The 16510-nt window shown below is 55.4% G+C and overlaps 1 protein-coding gene across 2 annotated transcripts; it reads left to right on the forward strand.

Moving 5' to 3' along the window:
• The first annotated feature begins 290 nt into the window (after positions 1-290).
• Positions 291-12817, forward strand: CHGA (chromogranin A). 2 transcript variants are annotated; one of them, XM_064486212.1, is made up of 8 exons: positions 291-548; positions 1378-1424; positions 3711-3804; positions 4657-4725; positions 6842-6940; positions 8489-8932; positions 9618-10099; positions 12318-12817. In XM_064486212.1, exons 1-8 carry the CDS (start codon positions 503-505, stop codon positions 12399-12401), a joined length of 1365 nt encoding a protein of 454 aa, XP_064342282.1. In that variant the 5' UTR covers positions 291-502; the 3' UTR covers positions 12402-12817. The 2 variants fall into 2 exon arrangements, with proteins under 2 accessions (XP_064342282.1, XP_031310086.2); XM_031454226.2 differs by having other exon boundaries at positions 8489-8926.
• The last annotated feature ends 3693 nt before the right edge of the window (positions 12818-16510 follow it).

Below are 16510 nucleotides of genomic sequence, written 5' to 3' on the forward strand. Positions count from 1 at the left end.
GGCCCAAAGACCGGGAGTGACTTGCTCGCAGACACACAGTAAGCCGGTGGAGCCGTCAAGGGGTGGAGGATCAGCTGAGTCCCCTGTGTCACCTCCTGGAAGCCAGCTGCCTGCTTTGCTGCCTCACTCAAGAGCTGTGAGCGTCGGGGACCCTCGGCAACTGGGGTGAGGCTGTGGGTAGAGCGAGCTGCGGCCAGACCCCCGGAGGGATGGAAAAGGAGGTAGGGGCGGGTCTGATGACGTCATTTCCGGGGTCCGGGGTATATAAAGGGGGCGCGAGGATGCTGTTGCCGCTGCTGCTGCTGCTGCTGCAGTGTCTGATCCTGGTGCGGAGAGGCTGTGGGCGTATCAACAGGCGGACGCACATAGAAACACTGGGCGCCCCCATCCCCAGGCTGGTGTCGAGGCAGCCTGACCCGAGCGGCCAGTCCAGCCACCCCTCGCCCGCGTGCACGCCGTGCCCGGCTCCGGACCGCTAGCTGCTCGGCGCCCCAGGTTCGCCATGCGCTCCGCCGCCGTCCTGGCGCTTCTGCTCTGCGCCGGGCAAGGTGAGCCAGCGCGGGGCCTCGGGGGAGAGGGTCCTCGGCGCCCCTGCCTGCCCTTGCCCTGCCCTGCCCCGAGGTCCAGGCACCGCGCATAGCCGCGCGCCCCTCCAGACCTTCCCTCCGGCGCGGCGAGTTTTCAGCGCCGCCGCGGACAGCGCCTCCGCCTCCCACCTGACCCCGCAAAGTGGCCTCGGCTCAGAACCCGCAGACCTGACTCTTTGACCCTGTCTCCTGACCTCGCGGGGCAGGGTCCCCTGACGCCCCCACCCCAGGTCTGGGCTCCGTGTCTCGGCTGCTTGAGGGCCAGCGCCGGCTCTGCGCTGTGCCTGGCCAAGGTCATTGGGGGAGATGGGAGAACTGCTGCTGGCTCCCCGCTCGCCTCTCTCCTCCTCCATTCCCCCGCTCCCCACGACCCCGTCTGTCTGTTCTTGACTTCTACCTCTCCTATCACCTCTCACAAGCCTCCTCCATCTCTTTCCCCCTCCTCACCCTCTTTTCCATCACCCCTGGTGTCTCTCTGCCTCTCATTTTCCCCTTACCCCAATCCCACTCAGCCGATGGCTTGTTTTCATAGGTCTTGCCTTCAGCTCCCCCTCTTCCCCGCCAACCCCAAAGGGAAGGGTTAAGACTCTCAGAGCAGCCTCTGGGAGCCACCCCCAAGGGGGCAGCAGCCAGGGAAGGGAAACGAAATCAGCCTAACATCCCATTTGGGTGGGACAGTTTTGAGAGGGAGAACTGGGGTGAACAGGCCCCTGATGGAACCCGGTTTAGAAGCACTGGGTTCTCCCCTCCAAGCAGAGGTGTAACACCAGCTCTCTCTTTTTCTTCCCAGTCATTGCCCTCCCTGTGAACAGCCCTATGAATAAAGGGGACACCGAGGTAAGAAAGGGTGTGGGGATGCCCCGGGATGGAGGACAAGAGGCCCCAGTGTACACCTCACAGCCAGTTCTTGGGCAGCTGCAGGAGTGAGTTTGGCATAAAGCCAAGAGCCAGCACTGCGGCTGCTGAGCCTGGGGACAGCTTGCAAAAGAAGATATCAAAGTCTGCTAGATTTCCCTGCTCTCCTGCTGTGAGGACTTCCCTAGCTTCTTCTGACTTAGGTGTGCAGCCTGATGTGTCTTACCTGCTGGGCCAAGGAGCTAGGCCCACTGTCTTGAATGCTCTTAAATCTCGTAGGCCCACCATGGGCTGGTGGGCGTGACTTCTCTGAGATTGTGGTTGTCCGCAGACCTGCGAGAATGATCTTCACCTGCCTGGCTCTGGGTTCCCTCTTTGCTCTTCCCCAAGCTCTGCTGGCAACACTCCCACTGCTCCCAGGCACTAAGGCCCTGGCTCTCCCAAAGTGTCACAATGAAAACACTCTCAATCATGGCTCCTGCACCCAGGGTCCCGGCCAGTCGAGGCTGAAGGTGGAGGTCACCCAGGAAAGGGCCTTAGGAGACACTGGTAGGGATTTCTGTGGCCAGCAAGAGACACTCTGTTTGGTGTATACTCAGAATTGATTCATGCCTGAGTTGGGGCTGTTTTTCTAGTCTCTGATGTTCACAGATACCTCCCCGTGGGAGTCAGAGAAATTTCTACTCCCCGCATTTTCAGGAGCTGTTTTCTTCTGTTCCAGAGAGGCTGTAGTTGAAACCAAAAGCATCAAAGAGATTTCAACCTGAACTTACTCATTTATATTTCCTATTCTTGAGTTGCAGACAGGACTCAGTTTAAACTTCTACCACTCATTGTAGCTGTGTGATCATGGGAAAATTCCTTAATGTCTCTGAGTTTCCCCTTTTCACATCCATTATAATTTTTCTTTTGAGGGGAGTTGTAAGGAATAGGAATCATGTGAAGTGCCTGGTCCTCAGTAAATAAGCATTTTTGTTCCTAGAGCTTCCTTTCATGATCTCCCCCATCACTCTTGGGACCCATCCCCAGTTCCTCTCTTCCAGAATCTTTCTGCATGGACCAGTGGTTATCTGATATCCCCAGTGCAAGGTCTGTGGTTGCAGCGAGATACAGGGTATGGGCTATAGACTCCTTCTTGCCAGATCCCATATGGGAGACACTTTGGCCATCATATCCATATTGTGTTCAGCAGCCTGGGGTCAGGAGCACCAGAGCAGCTGGTTAAGACCTGAATGTTGTATTCTATGATGCCATGACTACTGTAGAGCCTGTTTGCCAGTTTGCCATCCTGGATCCTAGGACGGGTTGCCTTGGCATCCCGTAGACACAGCCTCCCACCCCCTCATTCCCCACCAGTGTTGCCTGATGTGTGTCTGACACCTCCTGCTCCTCCGCCAGGCTCTAGACAGCTGAAGCAGTTTGGAAGTTATGAATCTCTCCCTGGTGTATGTGGCACTTCATGCATTATAGAGTATTTTCCTATCTGTGCTTTATCACCCTGGGAGGGGAATTGGGAAGGTCATCTCACTCTTATTTCACAAATGAGGAAATAGAAGCTTAGAGAGGGCAAGTCACTTGCCCAAGATCACACAGCTAGAATACCACACTACAGTTGGCACCATCTTCAAATATCCATTTGTCGGCTGCCTGATTATCCACAGCACCTTGCTGGACACTAGATTAGGCTTTTAGAGATATGGCTGCTGTTGGCCTGGGTTGGATAGCCAGATGTAGCAGATGTGTGCCCACATCCAGCCAGGGGATTCACCCAGTGGGTGAATATGGACCCAGACTGTGAGACCGTCACTCCCTGCATGTGACAACATCATGGATATTTAGAGACAGTGATCCAAGTCTTGTTTCCCGACAAGGGAGAGCCAGGACGGTCTTTGTTCTCCTCTGGGTGGCCCAGAAAGGCTTCCTGCAGATAGCTGACCGTTTGGGCATCTGCAAGACTAAAGTACTTTTGCAAGACATACCTCTAAGCAGCTTCCTCATCTTTAGAGAAACACTTGGGGTGAGAAGGTACAGGGTCCCCACCCCACCTTAGAGAGGCTCCTGCTGGCCAGGTGATTGGAGTGCTTGGCACACGGTAAGCACTGTATAAAGGTTTTCTATTATCATGGCTCTGACCCTGAGCCAGGCATCCCTGGGCTCCTGGACACAAAAACAAATGTCCTTATGTCCTCCTTAGAAATTTGCCCTGGAGCTGCTGGGGGATGAGCCCCATGCCCAAACCAGCTCCAACCTGTCCCACTCTCTTCCCAGGTAATGAAGTGCATCGTTGAGGTCATCTCTGACACACTTTCCAAGCCCAGCCCCACGCCTGTCAGTCAGGAGTGTTTCGAGACGCTCCGAGGAGGTATGGGCCAGGCTAGGGGTGAGGGGCTGCCACCTGCTGGGCTGGGAGGCAAGGACATGGGTGTGTGGCTTTTGATAGAATTCAACAATTTAATAGAATAGTCAACGCCCAAGAGCCTGCCTTACCCAGGCCTGTGCGGGGGTCTGAGTCATATAGACAGATGAAGGGCTCCTAGCCCCTGTGCGCCTGGGGCTTACAGACCAGCAGAGGGGACTACTATGAACACAATTAACTAGAATGCTGGGCAGAATGAAACCAGGGCTGGAAGAGCAAGCCACCAGAATGTGAGCTCCTTGTGGACAAAGATTTTGTGTGCTATAGCCCAGTGCCTAGAGCACCCTTGGTACCTGGTAGATACCCCACAGATGTGGGTTGAATAAAGGAACGCTGTGGGTGGGTGGGCCTGAGAAGGACAAAGCTTTTCTGAGCAGGCAGTCAGTGGTAGATAGATCCAACATTTGCACTGGGGTTGGGCTTTAAGAGAAAAGTTGGAAATCAATATGTAGAAAAATGAAAAAGGGTGCTCCAGGTGGAGTGGACAGCTCACGCAAGGCATGGAGTTGGGAAAACATGTGTTTGGAGACACCCTGCGTCACCTTGGGGGCTGCCATCTCTTTGGCTGAGGTCTGGGTACAGGGATAGTGGCTGAACTTGCTGTTATAGTAGCAAACTGAGTGACACCTTGGAAAGGAGGTCATTTCAGAAATGTTATCTCAAGACCCAATCTTGCTGCTGCCACCCAGACTTTGAGTTTCCAGAATAAATTCCTTGTGCTCAGCTGAAAATATTGATGGCCATCTCCTCCTCAGCTGTTCGCTGGAAACCACCCGTAACGACTCTCCTTCATTGCAGATGAACGGGTCCTCGCAATCCTGCGGCATCAGAGTTTGCTGAAAGAGCTCCAAGATCTCGCTCTCCAAGGTATTTTCCAGCCACTGCACACAGATCTGGGGAAATTCCAGTAACTGAGAGTCAAAAAATTATGGTGGAAGTTTGAGCAAGGTCTTATTTCTGATACTCAGCTACTGCGTTTTAGTTACAGGGTGGTCAAGTGCGGTCCTCTGCACCACCTTGTCCAGTCTGTCATTGATATAGTTAAAGAGATCAATGCCAGAGAGGTTGAGTGACTTGTCCAAGGTCACACAGTAAGTTAAGGACATCCTAAGAACAGATGCAGCTTTCCTAATACCCCGTGGTCTCTGGAGCTTAGCCATTTTCGAGGGGGCACTTTTAAGACTGGGTTGCAGAGAGGATCCCTTTCCACTATTAACTGAAAAGAAAATTGGTCTCCAGGAGAGAGGAGGGGGCGCCTTTGCCCTTGTGAGCTTCTGCTTACAGGGCAGATGGGAGAAGCAGGGTCTTGCTTGCCCCATTGTGCTTCAGAGTGAGGCGTGGCCTTCCCCAAGAGGAGCTCCTTGTCACTGAGAATATCAAGCAAAGCCTGGATGGGATGCTGGGATGGTGGGTTAGGCTGATGTCATCCCACAGAATTAGCTGCTCTGCCCAGCCCCAAGCACCTTCCTGTGTTCATGTGAGGCACAGAGACCTCCCTGGCAAATTGGAAAAAAGTGAGTTCTGGCCCTACAACTGCCCCAGACTGACTCCCTGGGTGAACTGACTGTTTATTCGGGGGCAGGATCACAGGCACCCTTGTGCCTCTCCCTGAGGACGGGCCCTCAAGCAAGCATCTCGCATCTGCTTCCACAGGAAGTGAGGGCCATCTCCTGGGCTGGGCTTGTGCCATGGGTGGGGCGGGGTAGAGGGCATGAAGGCTGTTCTTGCTCAGGGAAGGTCCCCACTCGGAGGCCTTTGCGGGCCATGTTTGAGAATGGAGAGAGCTCTGGGGAAATAACCACCGCAGGGCGGATCCCTGAGGCCCTCCCCAGGTTAACATGCCATTCTTAGTCTCACTCGCCCATCCTCCTGGAAGGCAGCATCCACCATGTATGGTTGCTAGGAGTACAATTTAACGCTAATTTAAAAATTAAATATTGAATGACTAACTTAATACACTACATAATTAAATATAATGTCAATGGAGAAACTATGATGGGGGATGTGTCCTGAAACATCTGTTTACCTGCACATCTGTGTGTGTTTGTGTAGCCAGTATAAACAGTATCCAATGTACAGATACATTATTGTTTTCTATTAGAAGAGTATGGGACGTATCTATATGTCTGTCCATCCATCCATCCACTCCCTCTTCTGTACTCTCATAATGTCTTCTTCATACCTCTATCCTAGCATTTACCATGTAGCAACCCTGTTTTATAGATGAGCAACCAAATCTGGGATAGCTCAAGTCACCCAGGGTCACAGAGCAAGGAATTAAGCAGGAGATGTGAAACCCGGTCTGCCTGGGGCCAGATCTGGGCATACTCCCTGGCCCACAGCCACCATGTCAGGCTCCTCTGGCCACCGCAGAAATTTTCATCATGGGAAACAATCACCACCAGCTGCAGAGGTGGCCTCACTGGGCCATCATGAACAGTCAGGAGAAAGCACAGCCTGGGCTGATGCAGGGAGAAGGGTCTCTGGATCACAGCAGCAGGTGCTGACTCTGGGCTTGGATGCAGACAAGTGCTTGGCTGGCCTTACGGGGTCCAGGGGGAACAGGGATTACCTGAATCGAGAGCCCCCATGAGGGGACAAGTGGCCACTATTACCTCCCGCTGCAGGGTCCCCTAGCCACCTGCCAGGTCTGGGGGGCCCCACGCTCTCTGTTCCTGAGACCTTCTGTTCCACCTGAACCTTTATTGCCCTGTGAGGCAGCAGGCAGGGCTTGTTCTTATTTCCTGGGTGAGAAACGGAGTCTGGAGAGATGCTGTGGCTGCCTGTGCGCCCCAGCTGCTGGGGTGCGGGGTGCAGCCAGCCCTCCCCATGCCCCAGCTGGCTCTTGCCCCATCAGTCTCTCATCGGGCAGGCCCAGAACGTGACGTGCACAGTTTACAGATGAGGAAATGGAGGCCTTCACTCCTGGAGACAAATATGTGGGGCTCAGACCAAATGGGATTTTCTCCTTTTCTCATACCAGGAGCCAAGGAGAGGGCGCATCAGCAGAAGAAACACCACGATTATGAGGAGGAACTCTCAGAGGTTCTTGAGAAGCAGAACGACCAGGCCAAGCTGAAGGGTCAGTGCCCGCCAGTCTGGGCAGAGACTGGGGAGGGAGGATGACAGTAACAGTAGTTACGACAGCCAGAGGGTTCCCAGGAGTTGGAAGCCCCTCCTGTAAGCCCTGTAAGGTAGCTGTTATTTCCTTCTCTTTACAAATGGGGAAACGGAGGCCCACCGAGGTTAAAGTACCTTTCCACGGCGTAACTGGAGATGTGACTCTGGGTCTGTCTCACTCCGAGGACCTTGATGGGTCCCATCCTCCCACCTTAGGCGCTGACACTCTCGGGCAGAAAGTCTCTGGCCTGGCAGGTGGGCAGCTTCGACACCTCCCAGCAGCCAATGCGGCTGGGCCCCCACCCCCAGCGCCTGCCCTCCTGGGAATTAGTGGTGCCTCAGCACAGCCTCGTGGCAGCAGATCCCAGAGGAGTGGTTTTGAAACACTAAAAACCTGGATCACCCTTCCTGAGAACAGAGAGCTTTTAAGGGTCGCAGAGGTCATGGCTTAAGTCAAGGTGATGCTGTCTTACCTTCCCTTCTGGAAGCAGCCACACACTTGCCCCCACAGCCTTACTCTTTGCATGTGGAACGTGAGTGAATAATGCTGATTCCTAGGAGTGGAATCTCAGTGATCTGCCATCCAGGACTGAGAGGGGAAGCCTGCTGGTGTGGCTGAGGTGCCCTCACATTGGCCAGGGCTGTCGCCCTAGTGGCTGCTTGGGCACGGTGTGTACTCCCACATTCTGGCTCCTTGGAAACCAGTGTCTGGGTGACTACAGATGTCTGCCATGGGCTGTAGGAGGAGGAATAGCGGAGCATTAATGAAGGAGGCAGTTACATGTCAGTGCAAAGAGCGCCTTTAACTTGGAATTTGGAGGCTGAGGTTCGAGGCTTGGCTCTGCTGACTGTGAGCACAGACAGGTCACCTTCCCATTATGAGGATCCGTTTGAGTTTCTGTAAAATGGGCATGAGAGCACTTTCTCCTGGAGTCAAATGGTGGAATGTACTTGGTAGTGTTTTGTTCAACAATAATCTTTCTAGCAATGGAAGGGATTTTTACTAGTTAAAAAGCTGTCTTCAAAGCAGCTACAAGAAAATACCTTTTAACGAAACCTGACAAATGTTGAGGAATTGAGCACTTTCACAGGATGCTCAAGACAGAGAACCCCTGCACAGAGGGGAAAATGAAATTGTAGTAATGGTGCTTCTTACACAGAGAGGTTAAGGGACTTGCCCAAGATTACACAGCAATTCAGCTGAATTTTAACTTTTAATTTTAAATTTAGGGCTCTATGTTCTGAGGTGATTTTCAAGGTTTTGTTTGTTTGTTTGTTTGTTTAAAATCACATTCTGCTTTGAGAGGTGGAATTACAAAGAAATACAACCCAGTTGTGCTCAGGTTAAACTTAGACATGGAGAAGGCAGGCCTGATTCTCTCATGGGTATTTTGGACTGGGCTTGCTGAAAGCCATGAGAGTCAGTGACTAAGATCTGAAACTGGGCTCTGGGGAGATCCCATGTGCAGCCTGGTCCTCAGGGCCTGACTCTGCTCTGTTGTTTCTGTAGCAGAGACAGAAGAGGCATCCTTCAAGGAAGCTGCGGAAAAAAGAGGAGATTCTGAAGAGATGAAGAAGAATGGTGAAGACACAGACGGAGCCAGACCTCACGCCTCGTCGGAGCTTAGGCAGGGGTCCGAGGTTGAGGAGGACAACCAGGCCCCAGAGAAGGAGGAGGCCACTGACACCCACCCTCTAGCCAGCCTCCCCAACCAGAAACACCCAGGCCCACAGGCTGAGGAGGACAACGAGGGCCCCTCCCAGGGTCCAGTGGACAGAGAGAAGGACCTGAGTGCAGAGCAAGGGCAGCAGGCAAAGAGAGAGGAGGAGGAGGAGGAGGAGGAGGAGGCGGCGGCAGAGGCTGGAGAGAAAGCCGTCCCAGAGGAAGAAGGCCCCACCGCAGCATTTAACCCCCACCCGAGCCTCGGCTACAAGGAGATCCAGAGGGGTGAGAGTGTGTATGACGCCTGAGACTTCAACAGATGTGTCGAGAAGGGGGGCAGGTGTGGGGGGCTCACCCATAATCTCATTCCACCTTCACAACAACCCTAAGAGGTTGGTATTATCTGCATTTGCCTGATGGGAAACTGAGGCTCAGAGAGGTTAAGTAATTTGCCCATGGTTACATAGCTAATTTGTAGTAAAAACTGATTCCAACCCAGGTTTGTCTGACTCCAAAACCCTGCATCTCCCACTATGCCACATAGCGCCCACTACCTCCAGGAGGGGAGAGGCCCTTTGCAGAGTAGGTGGGTGGGCTTTGGGAACAGAGAGACAGCATGATAGGTGAGAACAGGCTGGTCTAGGGACACTGTGAGCTTCAACCAGCATTTAGGAAAGCCCCTGGCTCCTCCCTCCCCAGCTTGGTGACCCCTGGGTCAGGGCTTCTGGGGTAAGAGGGCTAAAGGAAGAGGCAGACTCTGGCCAACCCGCCCCTCAGAGCTTTAGATGGTCTTACAAAGCATGGTGTCAAGATGGCTTTTCCCTCCAAGTGGAATCTGTTGTGAGGGGTTGAACTGGACCCCCAATACGTGGTCTGTGGTCCTAACGGTGGCCACAGAGAGGCCCCAGGAAGTGGCAGGGACCAGGGAAAGTGGCGGTCTCTCCCTCATTCTTCTCTTGTTCACCACCTGCTCCAGGCTGGCCCGAGGCTCTGGCCGCAGATGGAGCCGCGAAGACTGGGGCTGAGGAGGCTCAGCCCCGCGAGGGAAAGGGGGAGCAGGAGCACTCCCAGCAGGAGGAGGAGGAGGAGATGGCAGGGGCCCCTCAAGGCCTCTTTCGGGGCGGGAAGAGCAGGGAGCCCGAACAAGAGGAGGAGGAGGAGCGGCTCTCCAAGGAGTGGGAGGATGCCAAGCGATGGAGCACGATGGACCAGCTGGCCAAGGAGCTTACGGCCGAGAAGCGGCTGGAGGGAGAAGAGGAGGAGGAAGACCCTGACCACTCCATGAAGCTCTCCTTCCGGGCCCGGGCCTATGGCTTCAGGGGTCCTGGGCTGCAGCTGCGACGAGGCTGGAGGCCATCCTCCCGGGAGGACAGCATCGAGGCCGGCCTGCCCCTCCAGGTGCGCGGCTACCCAGAGGAGAAGAAAGAGGAAGAGGGCAGCGCCAACCGCAGACCAGAGGTTGGTATGGGATGGGAGCTGGTTCTGGGTCAGGCCCCTGCACCACCGAGGGGACATTGTCCCCTTGGAATCTAAGACTGGAGAGGCTGTCAGGTTGGGGGCTTCTGGGGAGACTAGGAAGGGACAGGAGAAAGGGTGTATTAGGCTGGGAGGCAAGTGAACCCCAGCCCACAGGAAGCACCCAGTAGAGCTGGCAGACAGGCAGATGGGAGACGGAAGGGTTCAGATCAGTATGTAGAAGATGGAGAGTTGGTGAGTTAAGCCAGTCCCTGGAGGTGCTGGGAGGAAACTTTGTCCTGAAAGCAATTAGGAGCCTTTGCAGGTTTGGGAGCAGGACAAGGGAATGATGGGCAGAGCTTGGCACTTTGGATGGAGAGAGCTTGGAAAGTGAAGGACCTTGCAGGGACTGGCCTCGGGAGGTGTGCTGGTTGGGGATCCAGCCTCAGGGCACCATTGGCCCTGAGAGCTAGGAGGCCATGGCGGGAACAGAACTAAGAGACAGGTGACATCCGGGGAAGACTCTACCGCTGGTCCAGCCATGTCCTCTCCTGGCCCCTGTGAAGCCTGACCACGCCCTCCTCCCAAGTTCAGGCCCTGCCTCCCGCCTCGATGGCAAAGGGGGCAGGGGCAGGGCCAACTGGACCTCGGGGCCTGGTGGTGATGGGTGGGGAAGGCTTGGACGTGAGCCAGAAGACCTGGTGACCTTGAGTAAGTCACTCTCCTTCTCTGAGCCTCATTGTTTCCCCCATTTGTGAAATAAGGGTGAGAGGTCCTTTCTGCTCACCTTAATTATCATGATCAAAACACACGCGAGCTCTGAAAACCTGGCCAAGCTCAAGGCTGTTTGGAAAGCTCAGTGGGTGCAGGGACGCAGCCCCATAGGAGGGGTGTGGTGAGAGTTTGGGCAGGCTGGTGACACTGCCTTGGAGCTGGACGAGGCCTTGGGGGGCTTCGTGGCTCAGGCCTCAGCGCCCAGGTGGGACTCAGGGCCCAGTGTGGAGCAGGGACATGTCCAAGGTCCTGTCCCCAGTGCTCTTCTCTGCCCACAGAGGAGGATTTGGCCCCTTCCTCAGGTCCCCAGCCCTCTCTCTGGGCCTGGGACCAGAGTCTTGGCAGCTGAGAGGAAGAAGACTCCTCGGCAGCTGGAGCTGCCTGTATCCCCAGGGACTGAGGGGACAGGCCTACAGGAAGTGGCAGCTCGACCCCCACCCCTCCCCTTTGGACCTAAGGCTGGGCACCTCTGATCAGCGCCTTCCCCACCCACACAAACTGGAGAGAGCGAGGTGCCTGGAGGTACCAGCCAGCTTCCCTCCTGCACGGGCAGAGGGAGCCCTGGGCTGCAGGGTGGAGAAATGGGAACTCTCGAGTCCTGTGGATGGGACGAGGCAGGCCCCTCCACCCACCAAGGGTCTTCTTAGAAACAGCCCCAGAATCACAGAACCCATGCCTGGGGGCTACTCCAAGACGGGGGTCTCTAGGTTCACTATTTCCATGGCAACCATTGTCCATCCATCCTGACTGGGCCCCAGGGAGATGCCCTCTGCTTGAAATCAGGCTGGGGCCCCGGGAAGACCACCCCTCTCATGTCACAGCTGGGGTGTGCCCTTCCCTGACTCCTGCTCCGAGTCCTGGGCATGCTCTTGTGGGCGGCAGTCCCAGAGGCTGGGGTGCAGAGCAGGCCTCACAGAAGGGTCTCTGCTGCCCTGGACCACCCTGGCAGCCAGAGCTTGGGGACCCCGCGACTGGGACTGAGGATCAAGGCCCACCCCTAGGCAGCTCTCACGTCCACCCGTGCCTCAGGCCCCAGGCCCCTCAGGCAGGGAGGCCTGCAGCAGACAGGAAACCCAGGCACAGCGTCACCCTGGGAGCCATCAGCACAGTCTAGGCCTTGGGATGAGGGGACCGGAAGGAGTTCTGAAGGGCACCAGAGTCTCTGTTTCCTACGAGCCTGCCCAGAGCTGCTCAGGAGGAGGCAGGCCTGGATAAGAGAAAGGGCGTAGGGTCCAGGCACATTCTTATGCATAATACCAGAGCAGCCCAGTGGGGCAGCATCACTGTCCCCATAGAACAGATGAGGCCCTTGAGGCTCAGAGAGGCAAAGCCACCTGTCTGAGGTCACACAGCAAACCTGGGGCACAACCAGTCTGGCTACAGAGCCATGCTGCTGGCACAGGCTCCCCGGGCCAGTCCCCGCATAACCCTGGATGCTCTCTCCTAGGACCAGGAGCTGGAGAGCCTGTCAGCCATCGAGGCAGAGCTGGAGAAGGTGGCCCACCAGCTGCAGGAGCTGCGGCGGGGCTGAGGCGCCAGCCGGCCCCACCAGCCAGGGCTCCAAGGCAGCTGATGGTCCTGGCTCTCTTGTCCCCTTTGCAGATCCTGGCCAGACGGCCTGAGCGCTGCTTCCGGTAGGGAGGCGGCCCCCAGCCTGCTCAAGCCCAGGCCACCCTGTTGCCCCCATGCTCCCTTCCCCCTGCTCCTGCCCCCTGCCCCAGTGTGCCCCTCTGCAGGGCGGACCCTTGACTTTAAACGAATATCCTCTTTCTGAATATGGGCAGCTTTCTTGAAGTTTCCTTTCCACCATTAGAGCCAGTGGGCACAACTGCAATAACTTCTGACCTTTTGGTGAAAGCTGAGAACTCATGACTATAACATACTCTGTTCAAAATTTATCCAAGGAAAAATAAATCTGCTCTGGGCTCTTTCCTGTTTCTTTGAAAATTTGCCCCTCTTGACTCCAGATGAGGTGGGATGAACTGGATCCAGGCAAAAGGACAAGGGGAAGTTCAGTCCCCCTGCGGTGACTCTCTTCTGGGCCACTTTTGAGCCATGGGATCATGGGTGACTGACATTGCAGCTCTGAGCATCAGTTTCCTCATCTGTAAAATGGGGATGCTGACACCTGCCTCAAAGTGCATGTGGGATTAAATAACACTCTTCCCCTATCTCCCAGCCACATGTGAGTGGGGCCATGCAGGGGCGGGGCCGGTTTGGGAAACGGCCTCTGCTCTCTGCGGTGCTGGCTGAAGCCTTGACAGCCCCAGAATAGCCCACCACCAAGGCCACAGGTCCCAGACCAGCTTTGGACTTCCTAACCTGGGGCTTTAATCATAGCATAAATCTGTCATCACCTCTGACCTGGGACATGCATAGGATTCTGGGGCATCTGAAGTTCTTGTGCACTTAACAATTCACTATAGCAAGGTGGTCTGGGTCTCAGTTTTGAGAATGAGGAAACAGGTTCAGATGGTGACATGACTCCTCAGAGTCATAGGCAGGACCGGTGCCCAAAACATTTAACCAAGGGGGCTGCAGGAGTATGCAATCAGGACAGATAGGCTGATGCGCTGGATCGATGTGGACCAGCTGAGTATCAGGGCCAATCATCCAGTCATTCATCAAAAACTTGTGAACAGCTACTATGGCCTGGCAGGCCTGGGCACACAGAAACGGCCGGGACAAGCCCTGACTTCAAGGAGCACACTGCCCAGAAAATATGCGTTTTGACATCAGGCTGGAATTAGAACCCCAGCCTAGCTAGACAGCTCGGCAAGCATTCCTGGCTCTCTGAGCCTCGGTTTCCCCTTCTATGAAATGGGGATAATACCTACTATCTCCTCACCAGATCACAGTAAGGATCTGAGGGGGTCTAGACAGCCTGGACCAGAAGACCATTACAGTGATGGCTGGAGGGGTCTTGGCAAGTCTGCGCCTCTCCTGGGGCTGGCGAGAGGGCTGCCCACTGCTGCTGACACTCCTCCTCCCAAGCAAAGAGGGACACCCTCTGGAGAGCTGGTGCCATAAGGTGTTTATTCACATGTTTCAAAGAGACAGGTTTGCACCCCACCCCCGACAGGTATAGAAATAACAAACACAGCGCTGACTGTATTCCACAAATCAGTCAGACATCAGAACACCCACTACCAAGACTAGTCAGCAGATAAAGAGAACACAGGACACCTTGTCCCTGAAAAACCCCATCCCTGAGATGGGCCACCTGCGTTGTCATAAGCACACGGAGCAAATGTGCAACCACATCAAAAGAGCCAGTGGTTCTTAGTTTTTACAGAAGCTGTGGTTTTATATATAGTGTATATAAATTCATATAAACATTTTATATATGTATGTACACAAATTAAGTATAAGCCAGCTTGGGGTTCTGGCAAACGCGGCTCGTGAACAGGATCGAAGGAAACAGCATTTGTCACAGAGCACAGGTGTCAGCACTAAAACTGGAACGGCCAACATCTTGGTGAAATCACCAGGGGAGAAGTTGAGAGAGAGCGAGCGAGAGAGAGCGAGCGAGAGAGAGCAAGAAGCTTCAGAGAAGTGGGATCCACACCCGCCCTGGAAGACGCGGTCGCTCAGGCTGTGGGGAAGGGACCGTCCCTCCAAGCCACCACATCATGGGTAACTCTGGAAGCAGAAGGGAAATGCAACCATTTCTGGGAAAGGCCCCCCCAGGTGGCCTGGGTGGGGCCTGGTGGTTTCATGCCAACAGGCAGCTCTCCTGGGAACGGTGTGGGGACAGGCTCACTCCAAGATCAGACTGGTAATGCCGTGCAAAGAAGGGGCAGAGGCGCAGACCCTTTGTCACGGAGGGTGGGACTAATGGGAGGACCGCCTGTCCAGAGGCCTCATCATCTCAGACCCAGGCATGGGCAGGTTGTCACGTGCAGCATCAGGGCATGCCCAGGCTCACCGAGGCGGTACCTGCCCAGAACCTTCGTCAAGGATCAATGCACTCCTCTGCCTCACAGTAAGCCATGTGTGTGTGTGTAGAGGGGGAAGCTGGGCTCCTTCAGGTCAGCCAGCACCCCACTCAAGGCCTCTGGAGCTCAGGGACCCTTGAGCTGTGGCCCAGGGAGGGAGAGGGGCCATCAGGGATCCTGCTGGGTGAAGGGTCAGTTTCTAGCGGGGAGAAGAGAGGGCAGATGCAACCCCCAGGGATGTCAATGAAGCCAGACAGCGGCTTTCTGTGGCCAGTGGTCAGTGCCAGTTCCCAAGCCTAGGACCAGTCTTCCCACAAGGACAAGGACACGCAGTCTCCCTTGGTCTCAGAGGGGCCGCCTGGCAGACAAGAGCTGCTTTTCCCAGTTGGCTTGAAAACTACAGCTTCCTGCCAGGGTCCTTCAAGCTTCCATAAAGTCCCCTTGGCAGTCCTCTGGTAGAGAGGAATTATTTCTCAAGGTTGTTTTCTCCCTCATTGATGGCATTAAAGACACGGGCAAGCCCACTTAACGCCCCATGTAACTCCTCGGGGTAGATGCTTCTGCCTCCTGCAGGTGATGCTGGGTGACCTCAGGCCCAGGCCAACCCACCCTGCACTGCAAACCCAGACACCTCCATGCTGCCAACGGTCAGGACTCCCCTGGGCTCTCTTGGGGAGGACAGACATCCAGCGCCTGCACTCAGGTGGGGCTCGGTGTTTGTGGAACCACATCATGAGGTAACTTGCCAGCTGAACTTGGCCCGAGACCTCTGCTCCAGGTGGCCCAGGGCAGAGACCTGGCAAATGACCCTCTGGCCCTGCCATTTGCTCCTGAAGCCCTTCAAGTCAGAGCACCATTCAGCAGCCCCGGCCACTGACCACCACCCAGGCAGATGCTGCAAGGCCACAGACCCCAACATGCCCACCAAGTGGCAAACAAGCCTGGGAGGGAGAGCCCCAGCTCCCTCTGGGACGCTAGCAGGGCCAACTCCAAGCGCCACACCTGCACACCATAGTAGGTCCTTTCCATGGGCCCTCGAAGGTTCTGAGATTGATCAGGGAAGCAGCACCAAGCCCTGGGGAAGAGGAGGCTGCAAAGGCTGAGTGCAACTTATGGGGTCTGTCTTTCCCTGACGCAGAAGCCCCAAGGCTGGGGACAGTGAGGCCTGAGGGGAGACCAAAACCATGGCTGGTGTCCTGAGACCCAATAAGTGTGCACCAGTCGACACCAAGGGCACGGGGATTGTCTCATCACTGACCACAACCCCTCTCCTCATCTGTGCCCCCCGACAGAGCTCACTCCACACCTGCAGAGATGGCCGCTGTCTGCTGGACGGTGTTCCCCAGCGGGGAGGCCTGCACGTGCTCTTGAACGCGGCCGCTCTCTTTCCCAGCGCCGAGCAGCTTCTGGGCCTTTATGAAGCCAAACCCCACCCCTCGGTTTCCACTTCTGGGAAAAGCAGTCACCCTGCTGGCCACGTGCATCAACACCGGTGGAAAGCGCGTCACAGGAACATGGTTACTTGATTATCTGGGCCCTGGACGCTGACATGTGAGACCCCAAGGGGAGGCATCAATTAAATAGGACATGACACGGCCAGGGCCCTGCCTGGCACTGGGGTTATAATGCACTCTTGACTTGTCCTGAGGCAGATGGGGACTGAAATCTTATTGTAAAGCTGTTTTATTAAGAGACTGGAGGA

The sequence above is a fragment of the Camelus dromedarius genome, chromosome 5, assembly GCF_036321535.1.
Source record: "Camelus dromedarius isolate mCamDro1 chromosome 5, mCamDro1.pat, whole genome shotgun sequence".
Lineage (NCBI taxonomy): Eukaryota > Metazoa > Chordata > Mammalia > Artiodactyla > Camelidae > Camelus > Camelus dromedarius.

Excerpts from the sequence above, each read along its gene's own strand:
- CHGA (XM_064486212.1), top strand. The coding sequence starts at position 503 with ATGCGCTCCGCCGCCGTCCTGGCGCTTCTGCTCTGCGCCGGGCAAG. Across the intron at positions 1,425-3,710 it reads TGAATAAAGGGGACACCGAG|GTAATGAAGTGCATCGTTGA; the intron begins GTAAGAAAGGGT and ends CTCTCTTCCCAG. Across the intron at positions 6,941-8,488 it reads CGACCAGGCCAAGCTGAAGG|CAGAGACAGAAGAGGCATCC; the intron begins GTCAGTGCCCGC and ends TTGTTTCTGTAG.